General features: G+C 42.8%; 1 protein-coding gene across 1 annotated transcript in view; it reads right to left on the reverse strand.

Annotated features, from left to right (window-relative positions):
* Positions 1-19,769, reverse strand: part of RTTN (rotatin) — a 206,026-nt gene that overhangs the window by 96,421 nt on the left and 89,836 nt on the right. The window contains exons 27-32 of the mRNA XM_038746402.1: positions 13,691-13,845; positions 11,833-12,052; positions 6,230-6,358; positions 5,555-5,665; positions 2,737-2,895; positions 517-588 (exon numbers count right to left, since the gene is read on the reverse strand). Of these exons, the coding sequence (XP_038602330.1) occupies positions 517-588; positions 2,737-2,895; positions 5,555-5,665; positions 6,230-6,358; positions 11,833-12,052; positions 13,691-13,845 (846 nt within the window). The remainder of the gene's footprint in view (positions 1-516; positions 589-2,736; positions 2,896-5,554; positions 5,666-6,229; positions 6,359-11,832; positions 12,053-13,690; positions 13,846-19,769) is intronic.

A 19,769-nucleotide genomic window follows, 5' to 3' on the forward strand; every position in this document is an offset into this window, starting at 1 on the left:
CAGCCTAGTGAAAAAAAAGCACAGGTTTGGGAGTCAGAGAACCAGGGTTCTAATTACAGCTCTACCACTTGTTTGCTGGGTGACCTTGGGCAAATCACTTCATTTCCTTTGTGTCTCAGTTTCCTCAACTGCAAAATGGGGTTCAAAACCCGTTCTCCCTTCTACTTAGACTGTGAGTCCAACGTTGGACAGGACTGTGACCAACCTGATTAACTAGTAATCTACCCCAGCGCTTAGAACAGCGCTTGACATACAGTCAGCACTTAACAAGTACCATTAAAAAAAAATTCATTTTTCAATCAATGCAAACTTGTCATTCATAGTGTCACAGCTGAAAACTTTCTGTTTCTTCACTTTCCTTCTTATGATTCAATCACAGTTTTTATCACCGGTCTCCAAAGTTGCACAAAATTGGTACTTTCAATGGGAGGGATGCATGTTATAATAGCAACACAGCAGTACCTGAATTTCTCTAAATACTGTTGCCAGATAGTACTGAAATTTTAAATGACCCACCTGCCAAGCACAATCCTTGATTTCTTCAGTCGGCATTGGCATCACAAGAAGGTTCTGAAGAATAAAGGCAGCCTGAAAAACAAGAAAATATCAATACTGCCCTCTTGTTGTCACATTTGAAATCACCAATCCAACTTAGTAGCCCTCCAAAGAGTATCCTAGGACACCTGCACTGGTCACTTGGCACATCTCCATATGCTTTTTAAAAATCCAGGGAACTTCCTGAATTTTCCAAATAGCTAATGACCTTAAAAATGTTGTGTTTACCGCCTCAGCTAGTTCTAGTTTTAACTCTCAGTGACTTAATACGCTTCTGGTTTTCAAACATAAATTAACGACGAATCTGTGTTCATCCCAAATCGTCCATTCGTATAATATAGGCAGAAATGAATAAAGTGCATATACAGTGTCAAATCAAATAAGCAAGCAAAATACATTGCATAATCTCAAGTTAAGTTTCTCTGCGTCGTTTAAGTCCTATGCAACTGGAGGTGAAAATCTTGGATGGGTACAAGATGAACTACTAGCGTGGTGCCATCTGCCAGCATAATCAATCTTATTTATTGAATGCTTAATGTGTGCCCAGCACTGTACTAAGCATTTGGGAGAGTACAATATAACAGAGTTGGTAGACATAATAATAATAATGATGGCATTTGTTAAGTGCTTACTATGTGCAAAGCACTGTTCTAAGTGCTAGGGGGGATACAAGGTGATTGGGTTGTCCCACGTGGGGCTCACAGTCTTAATCCCCATTTTACAGATGAGGGAATTTAGGCTCAGAGAAGTGAAGTGACTTGCCCAAGGTCACACAGCAGACATGTGGCGGAGCTGGGACTCGAACCCATGATCTCTGACTCCCAAGGCCGTGCTCTTTCCACGGAGCCACGCTGCTTCTCTGCCCACAAATGAGCTTACAATCTAGAGTACTACCTACCAACCATATCTACATAGGGAACCATATAGAGGGAAGCAGCAAGGCCTAGTGGAAAGGCAATGGGCCTGGAAGTCAGAGGATCTGGGTTCTAATCCTGGCTCCATTTGTCTGCTATGTGACCTTGGGCAAGTACCTTCACTTCTCTGTGCCTCAGCTCCCTCATCTGCAAAATGGGGATCCAAAACCTGTGCTCCCTCCTACCATGTGGGATCTGGATATCTTGCATCTACCCCAGTGTTTAGTACAGTGCTTGGCATAGTAAGCACTTAAAAACAAACACACAGTTATTATTATTATTATACCTATTAACTACAAAGTAATAGGAGGCATTTACTGATAGGTGCTTACTGAACTGATTGTTGCTCTAACTGCTTTACAGGTGAGACTACTCAGGTAAACAACACTTTGAACACGAGAAGCAGCGTGGCTCAGTGGAAAGAGCGCGGGCTTTGGAGTCAGAGGTCATGGGTTCAAATCCCGGCTCCGCCAATTGTCAGCTGTGTGACTTTGGGCAAGTCACTTCACTTCTCTGAGCCTCAGTTACCTCATCTGTAAAATGGGGATTAAGATTGTAAGCTCCCCGTGGGACAACCTGATCACCTTGTAACCTCTCCAGCACTTAGAACAGTGCTTTGCACAAGCGCTTAATAAATACCATCATTATTATTATTATTATTTGAAACAACACAATAGAACCGAAATGCTTCAAAACCCAATTCACACAGTTGATTGGGCTGCATACAAACAAGTCCGCTTCTTAAATCTGGAACACTTTAGGAGAATCAAAGATATCTTCAGAGACTGCCCCAGTGCATCGTTCTTTTAAGGCAAAATGAATTCAAAACTACTTGCAGGCTCGTTCGACACACTATAAAATGAACAGCAAAAGCAGTAAGCACGCTTTCCCATGGTCTGAGGCAGATAACAGGCAGATGACGTTAAGGCACTAAAATATTTCAGCGTACATTTGAGACAACACAACAAAAACGTATTAGTTCTCTACCGCAACAATCTTTAGGGGCCTCTAATGATGTTCAAGCAGCAGTTTAAGGGCCCAAAGGGGATGCATTTTCATTAGATATCAGGACATAAAGGACCCTTAGAATTCTACCTCCTAAGGCACAGTAACAACGCAGGGGGAGGAAAACCAAATGTATTTCCATTTCCATGGTGTGAGGTTGTTTCTGGTCTTTTTTTTTTTTAGTTTGTATGTTTTTGCTTTTTTTTTTTTTAATCTGGCCTTCCTGGAACCAAATAAAAAAGACATCAAAAAAATGACATACCTCCCTGCGCACCATGCTGCATTCTGATTGTTCCAGCAGAATGTTCACCACAGTTCCCCACAAGCCTCCGGCAATGTTCTGGCAGCTGTCCGATAAAGCAACACAGCCTTCTTCAACGGAAGTTAGTGCTGAGCCTATCCCCAGAGATGTGAACCGCACCTGTTTCATCAAACAGAGAGTGGTAATACAGAAAGAATCCCAACTGGTTCTTTAGCAGTTCTGGGTTGGAAAAGCAGTAAATTCAGCTCCTTGCTAAACTAACCCAAAACTCAACTCTCTCGTCCATGACTCTAAAACAACCTCTCGGACCTAATTCTTTAACTGAGTGTGAGCCCCACTTGAAACAGGAACTGTATCCAACCCAATTTACTTGTATCCACAACCCATCACTTAATACAGTGCCTGGCACATAGTGCTTAAAAAATAAAACCTTTCCGAAGGAAAGATGGACTTTAAAGAAATACGTTTGGATCACCACCTTCTACACGTCACGCAAAGGAGTGTGCTTAGAAGAAAGGAATCCATTCCAACATTTTCTTGTCCACAAGGACTAGAGAGAAAACTAAAATGAGATGTCAAGAAGTGGTGGTTGGAATTTGGATTCAGGTCTGTAATTTAAAGAAGCATTATTTCAAATGTTAAAGTTAGTTCATCACAGAAAACTCGCCTCTCAACGGCCCGAGGTTCCCATGCAGCCCGCTCCTTGGCCCGTCACTCTTCCCGAACAGGAAGGACGGGTCTAAGCAAGCCCCCGTTTTATTGGTGTGCCTAGAGAAGGGTTCTGATCTGAATCAAGGATTTGGAATTAAAGATTTTTATATAATACTGCGATTCCCATATTATAATAATATCACAACCACCCTCTGCCAAGAGAGGGCTTAAGTGGATTTCAGGTTCATTTCTGAACTTCTGCAGAATGATACAAACTCTGACCCTTCTGATTACTCCACCAGGAAATAGTAATGGAATTATTTCTAGAAAATTCTGCACTTTGTTCCACAAAGCAGCAGGATAGGGCAACCTCTCCGGTCCATTCTTCACTCTGCTGCCTGGATCATTATTCTACAAAAATGATCAGGACGTGTCATCCCACTCCTCAAAAAAACTCCAGTGGTTGCCCATCTACCTCTACAAACAAAAACTCCTTACAATTAGCTTTAAAGCACTGCATCACCTCCTCCTACCTCAAATGGCTACTCTCCTAATACAACCCAGGCCGCACACTTTGCTACTCTAATGTTAACCTTCTCACCGTGCCTCAATCTCGCTTATCTCGCCAACAACCCCTCACCCAAATCCTGCCCTGGCCTGGAACACCCTCCCTCCTCAAATTCAAGATAGTTACTCTCCCCTCCTTCAAAGCCTTATTGAAGGCATATCTCCTCCAAGCGGCCTTCCCTAAACCCCACTTTTCTTTTCTCCCACTCCCACATGCTCCCTCTGTTCTTCCCCAATCCCAGCCCCACAGCACTTATGTACATATATATAATTAACTATTTTACATTAATGTCTGTCTCCCCCACTCTAGACTGTGAGCTCGTTGTGGGCAGGGAATGTGTCTGTTTACTGTTGGATTGTACTCTCCCAACCACTTAGTACACAGCTGTGCACATAGTAAGCACTCAATAAATACAACTGAATGAATGAATGAACCACTAGCCCACCCAAAGGAATGATCCCATTAGAGCTAAGCTGCATTGATTAGAGTCCTCTAATAAAGTAATAGTCATAGTAATAGTAATGATAACAGTATTTGAGTGCCCACTTGAAGCAATGTACTGCACTAAGAATTGGGAGCCACTAAAACAAATAACACATTCTCTCCCAACAATGAACAATGTAAATCTATTGGAGGAAACATGTAAAAATTTTTACAAATAAAGTAAATAATTGAAGTAGAGCTGAATAAACTTGAACTTAAAAGAACTGCGGAAGGATAGGAATACAGACACTGTAAAAGGAATGTACTACATTGCTTAGGTGACAGCCACACTTAAAATTAAAACCTTGCCAAGCCATCTGCAGTCAATGACCATTTTCTCCTTTAGTGTGGTTGAATTCAGAAACCACCATTCTCTGTTCTGACCTAATAATGATCCAGCAAGGTTCTTTTTTTTAAATGATACTTGCTAAGTGCTTACTATGTGCAGGGCACTGTAATACGCACTGGGATAGGTACGAGTTAATCAGGTTGGACACAGTCCCTGTCTCACATGGGGTTCACAGTTTTCATCTCCATTTTTCGGCTGAGGAAACTGAGGCCCAGAGAAGTTAAATGACTGGCCCAAGGTCACATGGCAGATAAGTGGTGGAGCCAGGATTAGAAACCAGGACCTCTGACTCCTGGGATCCATGCTCTTTCCACTAGGTCATGCTGCTTCCTGGAAAATGCATTAGAGCAGGAGCACAGGTTACACATGTAGATCAGAAATCTATACATATTAGCCCGGAAAGAGCCACAGCCAGCTGAGAGCCAGAAGATATCTGCTTCCTTACATTAAAAGATCTAAAGCTAGCTCTCCTGGGTACAATATAAAGTCCTGGCCTCAAAAAAACCAAGATCCATCCTCGGGAAGGAAAGCTCTCTAGACTCTTGGCTTGCTTCCCCCTCCATAAACTCTGGAGACCCCAGAGTCTACCAAGTCCAGTTCTCTCTATTCCTTTAGTGGCTGGGGAACTAAGCCCAATAAAGAAGATTACAGCCAAAGAAAGAATTGGGCCCACTGTCTAAAATCATTTCTGCACTTGCAATATCTGCTTCTCTGTTCTTGGCTTCCAGTCAAGGAAAATCAGGAAAAAAAAACAAAGTTATACTAACCTCAGGGTCTCTGTCTACCCATAATGGGATCAGCCAAGCCAGTCCTTGGCGAGTGGGACTTTGACGCTCACTGTTACTCTCAAAAGGCAAAAACCACAGAGACACCCAATCCTACATCCAGAAATATGGAGAAAATGGGTTAGAACTGCATTTCAAAGACAATCAAACTCACAGAATAAAGGTAGGGCAAAGTCATTGAGTAAATACCATGACAAGGCCGGACAAAAATTACTCAGAATTTACTGAAGCAGTCTGCTTTAAATGACAATCTCCCCATGGCGGTGAAATCAGAAATCTTGGCCCAATCAATCACTCATATTTATTGAGCACTTCCTGTGTGCAGAGCACCGTACTAAATGCTTATGGGAGTACAGTACAACAATTAGCAGACACATTCCCTGCCCATAGCGAGCTTACAGTCTGTGGATTGCTCCTTATTACAAGTTAATTCAAGTACACTGCCTGCAGTTCTATTAGTCGAAATCACATGTAAAGTTATTTTCAACACCTACTGCCTCTAAGGCATGCTTGGACTGAAATCATCTTCCTCCCAAGAAATGGCGTGTCAGGAAGGAAAACCTGCTCACATAAGCCTTGCCCTTTTTGAATAGTAATATTTGGGATTTTAAGCAAACTGTCCTGATGGAGCGAGAAGGGCAGCTTTTAGTGTCTCACCGAGGTTTTAGACTGAGCCATCATCTCGTGGGATAAGTGAAGCAAGCAAAGAACTGTGCTCTTGGTGACACCTTTTCCCATGAACGACATAGCATTTCCTCCACGATCAACGTAAAATGAAGAGATGACCTGGAAAGAGTAAAACAATTTCATGGTGGCTTTGCTGGGAGCAGTATATAAAGACAAGTGCATAAGATTTGGTTGATGCCAGAGAATTCAAACATGACAGATATAAAATAATCTTTTTCCCCCTCTTACGAATCAAGGGAAACAGATATTCAGTGTGTAATGAGGATGGCATTTGTTAAGCGCTTACTATGAGCCGAGTACTGTTCTAAGCACTGGGGTAGATACAATGTAATCAGGTAGTCCCATGTGGGGCTCAGGGTCTTAATCCCCATTTTACAGTTGAGGTAACTGAGGCCCAGAGAAGTCAAGTGACTTGCCCAAAGTTACACAGCTGATCAGTGGTGGAGCAGGATTAGAACCCATGACCTCTGACTTCCAAGTCTGTGCTCTTTCCATTAAGCGATGCTGTACCTCCACAGCTAATAATGATAATAATAATGATAATAAGGGTACTTGTTAAGCACTTACCGTGTGCCAAGCACTGATCTAAGCACTGGGGTAGATAGACGTTAATCAGGTGAGACACAGTCCCTGTCCCACATGGGGCTCACTCTCTTATCCCCATTTTACAGATGACGGAACTGAGGTACGGAGAAGTCAAGTGACTTTCCCAAGGTCACAGAGCAAACATGTGGCAGAGCCAAGACTACAACCCAGGTCCTTCTGACTCCCAGGCCCATTCTCTATCATCATCATCATCATCATCATCATCATCATAATAATAATACTGGTATTTATTAGGCACGTACTATGTGCAAAGCACTGTTCTAAGCACTGGGGAGGTTACAAGGTGATCAGGTTGTTCCACGGGGGTGCTCACAGACTTCATTCCCATTTTACAGATGAGGGAACTGAGGCACAGAGAAGTTAAGTGACTTGCCCAAAGTCACACAGCTGACAATTGGCAGAACCGGGATTTGACCCATAGTAATATAAATAAATTCAGATGTATTTGGAGACATAGAATGGCCTACTGGCAAGAGCACGGGCCTGGGAGTCAAAGGAACTGGGTTCTAATCCCAGCTCTGCCACTTACCTGCTGTGTGACCTTGGGAAAGTCACTTAACTTCTCGGTGCCTCAGTTCCCTCATCTGCAAAATGGGTATTCAATACCTGTGATCCCTCCTTCTAAGAATATAGGTCCTGTGGGATCATGTGGGACCTGATTACCTTGTATCTACCCCAGGGCTTAGTACAGTGATTGGTACATAGTAAGCATTTAATAAATATCACTTTACAGATAGATGCATAACTGTTATGGGGTTGAGGGTGCTTGCTTCAAGAGTGCAGAGTACATCCTTCAATTGTTATATCTTTGCTCAGCCTAATTGGGTTAAAGATGTATTGAGTACAGGGTTCTGCATCCAGTAAATGCTCAATAAATACCACTGAATGATTGAATGCCTTTCTTGATTGGGGGATGGGAAGGGATATTTATTGGGAGTGTTGCATTGCAAATTCTAGAACACTGCTAACATGGATGAACATATTGCAATTTCTCTTGAGGCAACCATTTATCACACTAAGTCACTTCTGTTTCCCAGATTCCCAAGGGGTCTGCTTCTGGTTCAAATTGATTTCTCATTTAGGTATTCCTTGGATAATCTGGGTCAAAAAGTGTCCTCAGCACATCTGGCACAGAGCAAGCTTCTCTACTCTTGAGATTTTGTGTGATTTTCTAAGATGGAAATAAATCCAGCTACAGCAAAACAGGAGAAGCTGTGGGAAAGGAGGTGATGTGTTTTCGATGGCATCAATTCTCTTCTTTATGACAACTGAAAGTCATTATAATTCACAAACTTTTAAATGACAAAGGAGTGCTGATGAGGTGCTAACATATTTTGAAGTTTAAAGTACGTTTTTCACAAACCAGAGCACGGTGCACTATTTCCAGGGATCTACCCAATCTAACAATCCAGAGGGGATTTCAAGTCATTCTTCTAAGGCTGGGAAGGCTGTTATTCATGACAGAAGCCCCTAAAGTAACCCTTCTGTCACCATACAGACATATCTTACTTTGCTCAAACAATGCAAAATTGGAAAACAAGACAGCACAAAGTAGACTATACATGGCTTCCTTAAAGCAAGTATCATAACCATGGAAAATTTTTAATTTTAGGGGAAGCAGCGTGGCTCAGTGGAAAGAGCCCGGGCTTTGGAGTCAGAGGTCAGGGGTTCAAATCCTGGCTCTGCCAATTGTCAGCTGTGTGACTTTGGGCAAGTCACTTAACTTCTCTGGGCCTCAGTTACCTCATCTGTAAAATGGGGATTAAGACTGTGAGCCCCCCTGGGACAACCTGATCACCTTGTAACCTCCCCAGCGCTTAGAACGTGCTTTGCACATAGTAAGCGCTTAATAAATGCAATCATTATTATTATTATTTATTTTAATATAACTTTAAATACACAAATTTTTTAAATCGTCTTCCCAGATCCCACTAATGTTTAAACCTCAGATCCAGAAGCTAATATCACAGTTCTCTCCTGCCTGCTCTTCAGCCATCCCCAAGGTCAGTTGTGTGAGGAGGAGGTCTGTCTTCTTGTGATCCTTTTCTTGTCTTGTCCTATGCTGTCGAGTCGTCACCGACCCATAAAGACTCCATGTACGAATCTTTTCCAGAATGCCCCACTTCCATCTGCAATCATTCCGGTAGTATATCCATAGAGTTTTTTGGTAAAAATAAGGAACTGGTTTACCATTGCCTCCTTACATGCAGTAAACTTGAGTCTCCACCCTTGACTCTCTCCTGTGAAGCTGCTGCCCAGCACAGGGGAGTTTTGACTTGTAGCAGATTGCCTTCCGCTCACTAGCCACAGCCCAAGCTAGGAATGAAATGGGTATGCTTCTGCTTGACTCTCCCTCCCGCACCAGAAACTCTCCAAGCGTGATCCTAAGAGGGGTCTGGTGATCCTACTGACCATTTAACTATGGTTTCAGGGACAAAAATCCTTGGCAGCTCTCAATGGGTGAGTCAATTTATATGATCTAGAGGAAATTACTCAATCATATTTATTGAGTACTTAATGTGTGCAGGGCACTGTTCTAAGTGCCTGGGAGAGTACAACACAACAATATAACACACAAATTCCCTGCCCACAAGGACAGCACAAGGGATGGGGCCAAGGGATTGAATTGCAGTCCCAGATCTGCCACTGACTTGCTGGGTAATTTTGGCCAAGTCACTTAATCTCTCTGAGCCTCAGTTTCCTCATTTGTGAAACTGGGGATGACTATCTCCCTCCCTCCCTCCCAGGAATGTTATTAGTGTAAAATGACACAACTTGTGAGAAGGCCCTTGAGGAGATTAAAGTGTTATACAAACACAAATGATTGTATCATTATTATTAGTAGCATTTATTATTATTAATATTGTTGTTGTTGTTGTTACAACTCCTCCGCTCTCTTTACAAGTTTGGAAGCACTCAATGCTTTCATTTAATGGCAATTCAATTTCATTATTCATTTACTAACTGTACAATTTGCTATTCACTGACTATGACTACATTTGCTTCAAGAGCTCACAGGTTACCAAACAAGGTCAAACTTTTTTTGGGGGGGTCTAAATCTTACTGCATCTAGGAAGATTATTTTTTTTAATTAAAACCTCATTGTGTGTCCTGAGTTTCTCAGAAGTCATTGAAATGCTCCTCTTCTGTATTTATAATACCACAACCAAAACTAACATTTATATTCACTTACGCGCTTGGATTCATGTCCTGATTTTTAGATGAAAGGGGAAGATTACTAGGCTACTGCACTCCACTGACACATTGTCCGTGCCTGCCTTCTTGCCTGGAATTCCCTCCTCCTTCATGATGATGATGCTATTTGTTAAGCACTTACTATGTGTCAAACACTCTTCTAAGTGCTGGGGTAGGTGCAAGCTAATGAGGTTGAACACAATCCCTGGCCCACATGGGGCTCGCAGTCTTTATTTCCCATTGTATAGATGTAGAGGTAACTGAGGCACAGAGAAGTTAAGGTCACACAGCAGACAAGTAGCAGAGCCAGGACTAGAACCCAGGTCCTTCTGACTCCCAGCCTGTGCTCCATCCACTAGGCCATGCTGCTTCCCCACATCCAGCAGTAGCCCAACCTTCTCTCCTTCAAAGCCCTCCAAAAATCCCACCTCCTCCAAAAGGTCTTTCCTGACTGAACCTTCACTTCTATTTGCTCTTCATCTTGCATCGCCTATGCACTTCACTTGGGTCTGTATCTCTTAAGCATATTCACCCCACCCGCAACCGAACAGAACTTATAAACATAACCACCTATAATTTATTCTAATGCCTGTATCCCCCTGTAGACTGTAAACTACTTAAAGGCAAGGATTGTGTCTACCAGTTCCATTCGACTGTACTTCCCATGCATTGGGCACAGTGCTCTGCGCACAGTAAGCACTCAATAAATACAACTGATGATTAACTAATTGGGTAAAACCCACATTAGCTAGAATGAATTACCTGGGTCACAATCTGCTAATGGATCCAAAAAAAATTACGGGAAGTGGAAATTATTCCCACAGCTTTCCAGCAGCCCAATTTATCTGCTTCTCTCCTTCAGTAGCATTTGGCTCCTCTTATTTAAACTTTAAGTTTCCTGGTTGGGACTATAAATTGCCTGTGCTCTGCAAGGTACTTAGTGCTCTGTTATCACTTAATAAATTTTATTAACACTTCCACCACAGTATTATTGCTACACTGAAGGGCAATGCATTTCAAAGTGGTAAGCAAAGGAAGATTTAGAGGCCTTCAGTTTTAATCCTCAGTGAGCCACTGACTCAGTGTCAGCAAGATAATCATGTCAATGACTCACTGGCAGTGTCTGCACAGGACCAAGACAACACTATGATAGATGCCGGGATTCTGTGAAATGTGTTTAATGGCTCTAATGATATCTGAGTCATTAGTCCGTTTACCAGGAGATTTGATTCAAGACTTTATATCACTTTTCAGTTTGGAACGACCGAAATGGAGAAGTGGAAAGGGAAGAGGAAGTCTGATTCTCAAAACAAACGAAATTTTCCTCTTACCACTGTGTGAACCTATGCAATCCCATTACAGTGAAGGTATGCTTCAGGGAAGCAGGATGGCCCAGTGGCTAGAGCACTGGCCTGGGAGTCAGAAGGATCTGGCTTCTAATCCCAGCTATGCCACTTAATCTTTTGTGTGACCTTGGGCAGGTCACTTCACTTCTCTGGACCTCAGTTAACTCATCTGTCAAATGGGGATTCAGACTGAGAGCCTCATGTGGGACAAGGACTGTATCCAACCTGATTAGCTTGCCTCTACCCCAGAGCTTAGAACAGTGCTTGACACTTAGTAAGTGCTGAATAAATACAATTATTATTATTATTATTATATTCAAAGAGTGACCCTTTGCCACCGGGAGAAACACCTCCTGGAAGTGCTAGGGAACCGTTTCACAAATAGCAAGTCCTCCATGGATTTCAGTGGTGACAGAAAAGTCCTACCTCCAGCAGGCCGGCCAGATACTTCACACAAATGGAGAAGGGCTCAGTTAGAGGGGAGTGTGAGCTCCATCCTGGCAGAGCTGTCACGTGGACCATCCCCCGTAAGGTCCTCTCCAGAGACGGCAATCCATAGAAACGGGGAGCGTTGGTTACCCGCAGACACTGGAGCAGTTTCAGGGCCAGCTGGGTTTGGAAGACATAAAGAAGTTCCAAGCATTTTCTGTAAACAGAACACAGAAGAGAAATCAGCTACCTTACGGTTGTTAAGCTGTCTTAATAGACCATTGCATTAGATGCCCGAGGTTAGCTGTTACTGTACTGGAATGATGGGCAGTGAGGTGTGAGGGGGCTGGTTGATGGAAAAACCCTGGAACACCAGATGAATCACTTCAGTTTATGCCCAGCATCGACGGACAGAAGGGGACGGACACCCACCCCCAGCACCACCCCCAGCACCACGCACCCCAGGACCACCACCACCACCACCCCCACCCCCCCACCCCCACTCCATAGCCTGAGAGAAATGAGGTCTGGCCAAAAAAAGAATCAGAATCCCAGCCATTTTTGATATACAATGCTCATTAGACAAAAATATTGTGGAAAAGGAAGCTGAAAATGTTTGAACCCATTTGTAAGACCATTAAGTATTTGCATAACAATAACTGTGGTATTTGTTAAGCATTTACTTTGTGTCAAGCACTGTACTAAGCACTGGGAAAAATACAAGATAATCAGGTCCCACATGGGGCTTACAGTCGAAGTAGGAAGGAGAACAGATATTGAATCCCCATTTTGCAGATGAGGGAACTGGGACACAGAGCAGTGATTTGCCCAAGGTGACACGACAGACAAAAGGCAGAGTCAGAATTAGAACCCATGTCTTCTGACTCCCAGGCCTGTGCTCTTTCCAATAGACCACACTGTTTATCTCAAGCAGGTATATACTTTTCTTTGACTCTCTTTTTCTTTCTCTCTTTCTCTTTTTCTTTCTCTAGTACTCTCTCTCTCTGTCTCTCTCTCTCTCATACCATCAAGTGCTCACTTGCCCTCTCCTCTCACCCTCCAGACAAAATTCATAGAATTTCCACTGCAAAGAAAACCTTTAGTTCTGTGCTGGGTCGGTCACTACAGCATTTTCGGTTCTTTGAGGAAAGTAGAAATTTAAGTGAATTAAAGGAGCTTCCAGCTCTTAGAATTACATTGAGATATTTCCAATTCAACCAAATAATAAAGAAAGTTTCAAATCATGAGTTGGATCCAAATATATATATATATTTTTTTTTACCTCTTTACCCAAATGATTTCATTCACCAGTCTAGGACAAAGGGAAGGAGAAAAGTGTGATTGCCAAGGGAATTGCTGCCTGTCAGTTAAGTAGGGTTTTGAGAAAGGGAGCCTTCAATTGCTCTCCAGCTAAAGCACTTGGGAGAGTACAACAGAGTCAGTCGACACGGTCCTTACTCACAATGAGCTTACGATCTAGAGCCCTCATTTAAGCAACACTACTCCACCACTCAGAATGGGCATTTTGCATTCACCTTCAGCAGATCTGGAATGTGTGAGGGCCTCTGTAACTGAAGAATGTATGCCCTACACTGTTACTACTGATTCCCCGGATCTGCAAAATATTGCGTCAACAGCAATCGGTGAACTCTTGCAAGGCCTCTGTCAAGTAGGAATGTGTGAGTTACATTCCTCAGGTCTCCATGTTTTTCTATAAGTCCAGATGTAAGCCATAAAGAACTATACCAACAGAGACGAATAGTCACCAAAACCTCTTTCTTCTATTCTGGGAGAGGATCGAATGGGTTTTAATGAATGTAAGCAGCATCCCTGAACACATATTTGGGTGCAGTACCTGTCAGTAACTGGCATGTAGTACAGCAGCAAGGTACTGAAGAGAGCAATCAATTCTCTCTGCAGTTGTTGCCGGACAGCAGCCTGTACTTCATCTGTTTCTTCCTGATTTGGGGATTCCATCTGTACCAGAAGTTCTAATAGTGGATTGGGGTTCTGAAAAGAGAAAGTTTGACAAAGTCACTTAGAAAGTTATTTTGAATTAAGTCCATATTCCCCTTAAGGACGTGTCTGTACACTTGCACTGATGATAAAGGTTAATATCATGTTTACATCAGTATGCAATCTTCATGTTTTTATGGTGTCTGTTAAGCGTTTACTATGTGCCAAGCCCTGGGGTAGATATAAGCTAATCCGGTCAGACACAATCCATGTACTGCATGGGGCTCACAGTCTTAGTCCCCATTTCACAGTGGACGTAACTGAGGTACCGAGAAGTGAAGTGACTTGCTCAAGGTCACACAGCGGACAGGTCCTTCTGACTCCCAGGCACATACTCCATCCACTAGGCCATGCTGCTTCCCAAATATCATACCATATCATATCATAAATAAAATAATATAAATAGTTGTGGTATTTGTTACAGCTTATTACAAACCAAGAACATAATAAGTGCCCGGGTCAAAAAATACAAGGAAGTCAGGTACAATCCCAGTCCCACATGAGACTCATAGTCTAGGACAGAGGGAAAAAAGGTATTTTTCCCCATTTTACAGATGAGGAAACTGAGGCACAGCGAGGATATGTGATTGGCCCAACGTCACATAGGAGGCAAGTGGCAGAGCAGGATTAGAACCCAGTTCCCCTGAATCCCAGGCCTGTCTTCTTTTCACCAGACCATGTAGTTTTTCCAAATGTTCCAGATTTTATTGCTTTTAAATTCAGTTTAACTATGTCTCTAGAATAATGAAATCCACAGCTGTGAAATAGGATTGTCATGCTCCTATTTGGATAACGTAAATAAAATAAGTCATTGCTACTTTCCTGAAAAATACATAATACAAATAAAGGAGTTATGGGGGGTTTTTTAATGGTACTTGCTAAGCACTTACTACGGATCACGCACTGTACTAAGCACTGGGGTATATACAAGTTAATCAGGTTGGACATTTTTAAAAATAATCAAAAACTGGAACTTATTAAGCACTTACTTTGTGCTGCGCTCTGGGGCATAAACAAGAGTATCAGCATGGACACAGATCTTGCACTCTGACATGGGGCTCACAATATAAGAGCGAGTACTGAAGGCACCTCTCCTTCAGGAGGCCTTCCCTGACTAACCCTCTTTTCCTTTTCTTCAACTCCTTTCTACGTTACCCTGATCTGTTCCCTTTATTCAATCCCTTTCTCAGCCCCACAGCACTCATGTACATATCTTTAACTATTTTTAATATTAATGTTTCATCTCCTCTACACTGTAAACTCACTGTGGACAAGGAACGTGTTGTCATATCGTATTCTCCCAAGCGCTTAGTACAGTGCTCTGCCCACAGTAAGTGCTCGGAAGATAAGACTGACTGATTGATTGAACCTATCCCACAAACTTCACTCCTCTAACACCAATCTATTTACTGTACCTCCATCTTGTCTTTTTCCCCACCGATCCCTCACCCACATCCTCCTTCTGACACAGAATTCCCTCCCCCTTCCATATCTGATAGACCACCACTCCCCACACTTTTGGAGTCTTATCAAAATCACATCGCCTCCCAGAGACTTTCCCTAAGCCCTCTCATCCTTGTCTAAGTCATCTCCTCTTTGTCGCCTGGGCACTTGGGTCTGTTCCCCTTTAAGCACTTTGATAAGTCACTCCTCCCGCATCCCCACAGCACTTACATTCATATCCACTTGTATTTGATTATAACGTCTGTCTCTCCTTCTATTCCATAAGCTCCTAATGGGTAAGGATTGTCTTTACCTACTCTTTCACACTGCACTCTCTCAAGCATTCAGTAAATGATCAATAAATACCACTGACTGATTGATAGATGTCTTCTGATTCCCAGGCCCTGTTCTCTCCACTAGGTTCTGCTACTTCTCAACACGAAAATTAACGCATCGAAAAAATGATGTCCCAAACCTACATTAACGCTGTAACCATAAGAATGGCATGCCTCAAACTGATTGATTTGGATTTCCTTGAAAAAAGGCAATATAAAGGAAAATGGGTGCAAAATTTCTACAGTATTTCTAAATTTCCTTCAAAAAAATATACTCACTAATGCAACAAACTCTTACACAAACAATTAATTTGAGGTTTGCAACTACTGTGTAATTTAGAAAAGCATTAGGGAAGCAGCATAGCCTAGTGGAAATCAATCAATCCACTGTATTTATTGAGCTCTTACTGTGTGCAGAGTGCTGTACTAAGGGCTTGGGAGAGTGCAATATAACAGACACATTCCCTGCCCACAGTGAGCTTACAGTCTAGAGGGAAGCTTATAGTATAGAGGGTAAGAGCATGGGCCTAGGAGTCAGAGGATTTGGGTTTTAATTCCCAGGTTCTGCCATTTGTCTACTGTGAGGCCTTGGGCAAATCACTTAAATCCCCTGAGTCTTAGTTTTCTCATCTGTAAAATGGGAATTCAAATACCTGTTTTCCCTCCTATTTAGAATACAAATCCCATGTGGGACAGGGACTATGTCCGGACTGATTACCTTGAATCTACCACAGTGCTTAATACAAATATCGGTATTATTATGATTGTGATTATTCTTATTCTCCCCACACAGTTTTCTGTATTAATAACCTTGCTTCATTGTGTTTTTTCTCATTTCAGACAGGTAAAATTACTGGAGCTCCTTACCAGGAATGTAAATTTGCATGATGCAATTAGAGTTGTATGTACCCTATGTTTTTGGATAAATCAGCAAATAGTGATTTTTTTTCCTTCCCTCACTCTATTGTAACATTGGGATACTTTTCCTCTTAAACTTGGGCTGATGTCAGGACAAAATGAATACAGCCCAACAACTGAATTTTCATTGTGAGCCTGTGGAAACAATGACACCTAAATTAAAATCATTATATTCAACCTTACTGAAACTATTATCTACATATGACTTTTGAGGGGAAATAAATGAATCATACTGATGACTAGTAACCATAAGTGTCTATTCATACCCAAAGTATTTGAATCAAAATATTAGCACTCAAGCCTCATTTTAAACTACCGACTTTTTTTTTTAATGGCATTTGTTTAGTGCTTACTACATGCCAGATCCCATACTAAGCGCTGGAGTAAATTCAGGCTAATCAGGTTGGACACAGTCCCTGTCCCACATGGGGCTCATAGTTTTAATCCTGATTTGACAGATGCGGTAACTGAGGCATAGAAAAGTGAAATGACTTGCCCAAGGTCACACAGCAGACTATTGGCAGAGCCGGAATTAGACCCCAGATCCCTTTGACTCCCAGGTCTGTGCTCTATCCACTAGGCCACGCTTTTTCTTAAGTCATTACATTCTCACTCCTGACCTCACACCGATTCTTAGAATGAGGTTCATTTTCTTTATGCCCACACTCCTTTGGCGATTATTTCCAATTGCAGTCTCATCATAAACAAGAACAATTGAATATGAAATCTCCTGGCCCACATGCCTGTTATAGCCCAGCCAGACTACCGTATTATATCAGAGTCTGCCTGAAGTCTCTCCCATCTCCAGTCCTGCCTTCACACTGCTATCTAGATCATTTTGCAAAAATGTTGCTGCACAAACATCTCTCCACTCCTCAAAGTCCTTCTATGGTTACCTATTCCTCTCTGCTTCAAGCAGCAAGTCCTGACTATTGCCTTCAAGACACTCCATCAGCTCTCTCCCTCTTACTTATTTGCCCTATTCTCCCTCGGACAGTCAGCTGCTTAGATTCTTTATGTGCCCACCAAGCACACCTATTCACTAGGTGAACCATGGTGGTAACTCTTCTAGACTCTCAACCCTGGCTCATGCTCATCCTCCTGTCTGGAATTCACTCTTTCAAATTCCCCGGAGCATCAACTGATTTTTAATCTCCCCCGGTAACACCTTCCCAACAAATTCACAACCTCCCACTGGACTTTTGTACAAATCGATTTACATACTCCACTATTTAAGCATTAGAGAAGTATCATGGCCTAGTGGACAGAGCACGGGCCCGTGAGCCCGAATGACCTGGGTTCTAATCCCAGCTCTGCCACTTGTCTGTTATGTCTTGGTTCCCTCATCTGTCAAATGGGGATTAAGACTGTGAGCCCCATGTGGGACAGGGACTGTGTCCAGCCCGATTTCCTTGTATTGGTCCCAGCCCTTAGTACCCTGCCTGGAACATAGTAAGCACTTAACAAATACCACCATTATTATTAACCTTCTTTTCAGTATCAGGGCTATCAACTCTAGTGGCTCTATCCAAGAGTTTATTACAGTGTTCTGCACACAGTAAGCACTCAGTGAATACCACTGACTGACTGACATTGATTGATTCTTCCTCCCAAAGGTAAATTATCTTGAGTCTTTCTCCCCCATTAGAGTAGAAGCTCCTTGAGGACAGGGCTATTTTTCCTTACTGCTGTCATGAGTGTGGGTTTGTAGGAAGGGGGCAAGAAGTAGGGCAGTTTTTTTGACTCCCCTTTGAGCCCCTTTCTAGTTCCAAAGGGCACGGAGGGTTTGGACATTCTCCACACAATGCCAGGTCTGCACACAAAGCTAGCGCTCCTCAGCTCCTTGGAGTTGGGATCCCTATCACCCCTCCCCAAATCCTCAGGTCACCATCACTCTAAAACATACTGTTTCTCGAGCTCTTCAGAACACAACTGGGGAACTGGGGAACAGACTGTGCTCGCACCAAATCAGCTTGCCTCCCTGAAGCCATCCTTACTTCACATCTTCAATCAATCAACCAGTCATATTTATTGAGCGCTAACTGTGTGCAAGGCACAGTCCTAAGCGTTTGGAAGAGTACAACACGACAATACAACAGATACATTCCCAGCCCACATCGAGCTTACTACAGTCTAGAGGGGGAGACAGGCATTATTCTGAATCAATAAATTATGGATATGGATAGAAGTGCTCTGATGATGATGATGATAATGGTATTTTTTAAGCGCTTACTATGTGTCAAGCACTGTTCTAAGCACTAGGGGAGATACAAGGTAATCAGGTTGTCCCACGTGGGGCTCACAGTCTTAGTCCCCATTTTCCAGATGAGGTAACTGAGGCACAGAGAAGTGAAGTGACTTGCCCAGAGTCACACAGCTGACAAGTGGCGGAGCCGTTATTAGAGCCCACGACCTCTGACTCCCAAGCCCGTGCTCTTTCCACTAGTCCCCACACATCCACCTGATTATTTGTATCAACCCCAGTACTTAGAACAGTGCCTGGCACACAGAAATCGCTTAATGGATACCACTGAAAAATGAAAAATCCAAAATGTGGGCCCAAGGCATGGGACCCCTTGGGCATGCCCCCAGATCAGCCCTCAGGCCCAAATGCTCCTGCATCACCGGGTGGCCAGAGGGAACGCAGACGAGGCAGTCCAGATGGGACCCCTGGGAAGTTTAGGTTGAAGGATGGGATGGACAGGATGAATAACAACTTCATTGCTGGATATGATGTTTCATGTTTTAATCCTTCTGGGAAATTACTTCTCAGCTCTTTCCTGTTAGAGAGAACTTTTTAGATGTAGCGTTTCTGTGGTGTTTTAAAATCGCCTAGAGATAAATATCTGGCTTTAACTACAAGGCTAGTATTGTCTGTTTCGGCTCATTTCCAGCTTACTAAATAGTAAAGAATGTGTTCTTAACACTAGGAGCATGAATAAAATGCCCCTAGAACCGAATGGGAGGAAATTTATCCAAGAATGCACACATGGTTACAGTCAGTCAAATGCATTTATTGAGCGCTTACTGTGTGCAAAGCACTGTAGTAAGTGCTTGGGAGAGTACAATGTAACATTAAACAAGCACATTCCCTGCCCACAGTGAGCTTCCATACAGATGCACCTGCAGTGGCCCCTGCTGAATTTGTCTGCCTTACCACAATTAAGTAACGCAACACAGTAGCAATATATTCAACGAATATATCCAAAGAAGAGTGTACCC

This window comes from Tachyglossus aculeatus, chromosome 5 (assembly GCF_015852505.1).
Source record: "Tachyglossus aculeatus isolate mTacAcu1 chromosome 5, mTacAcu1.pri, whole genome shotgun sequence".
Classification (NCBI taxonomy): domain Eukaryota; kingdom Metazoa; phylum Chordata; class Mammalia; order Monotremata; family Tachyglossidae; genus Tachyglossus; species Tachyglossus aculeatus.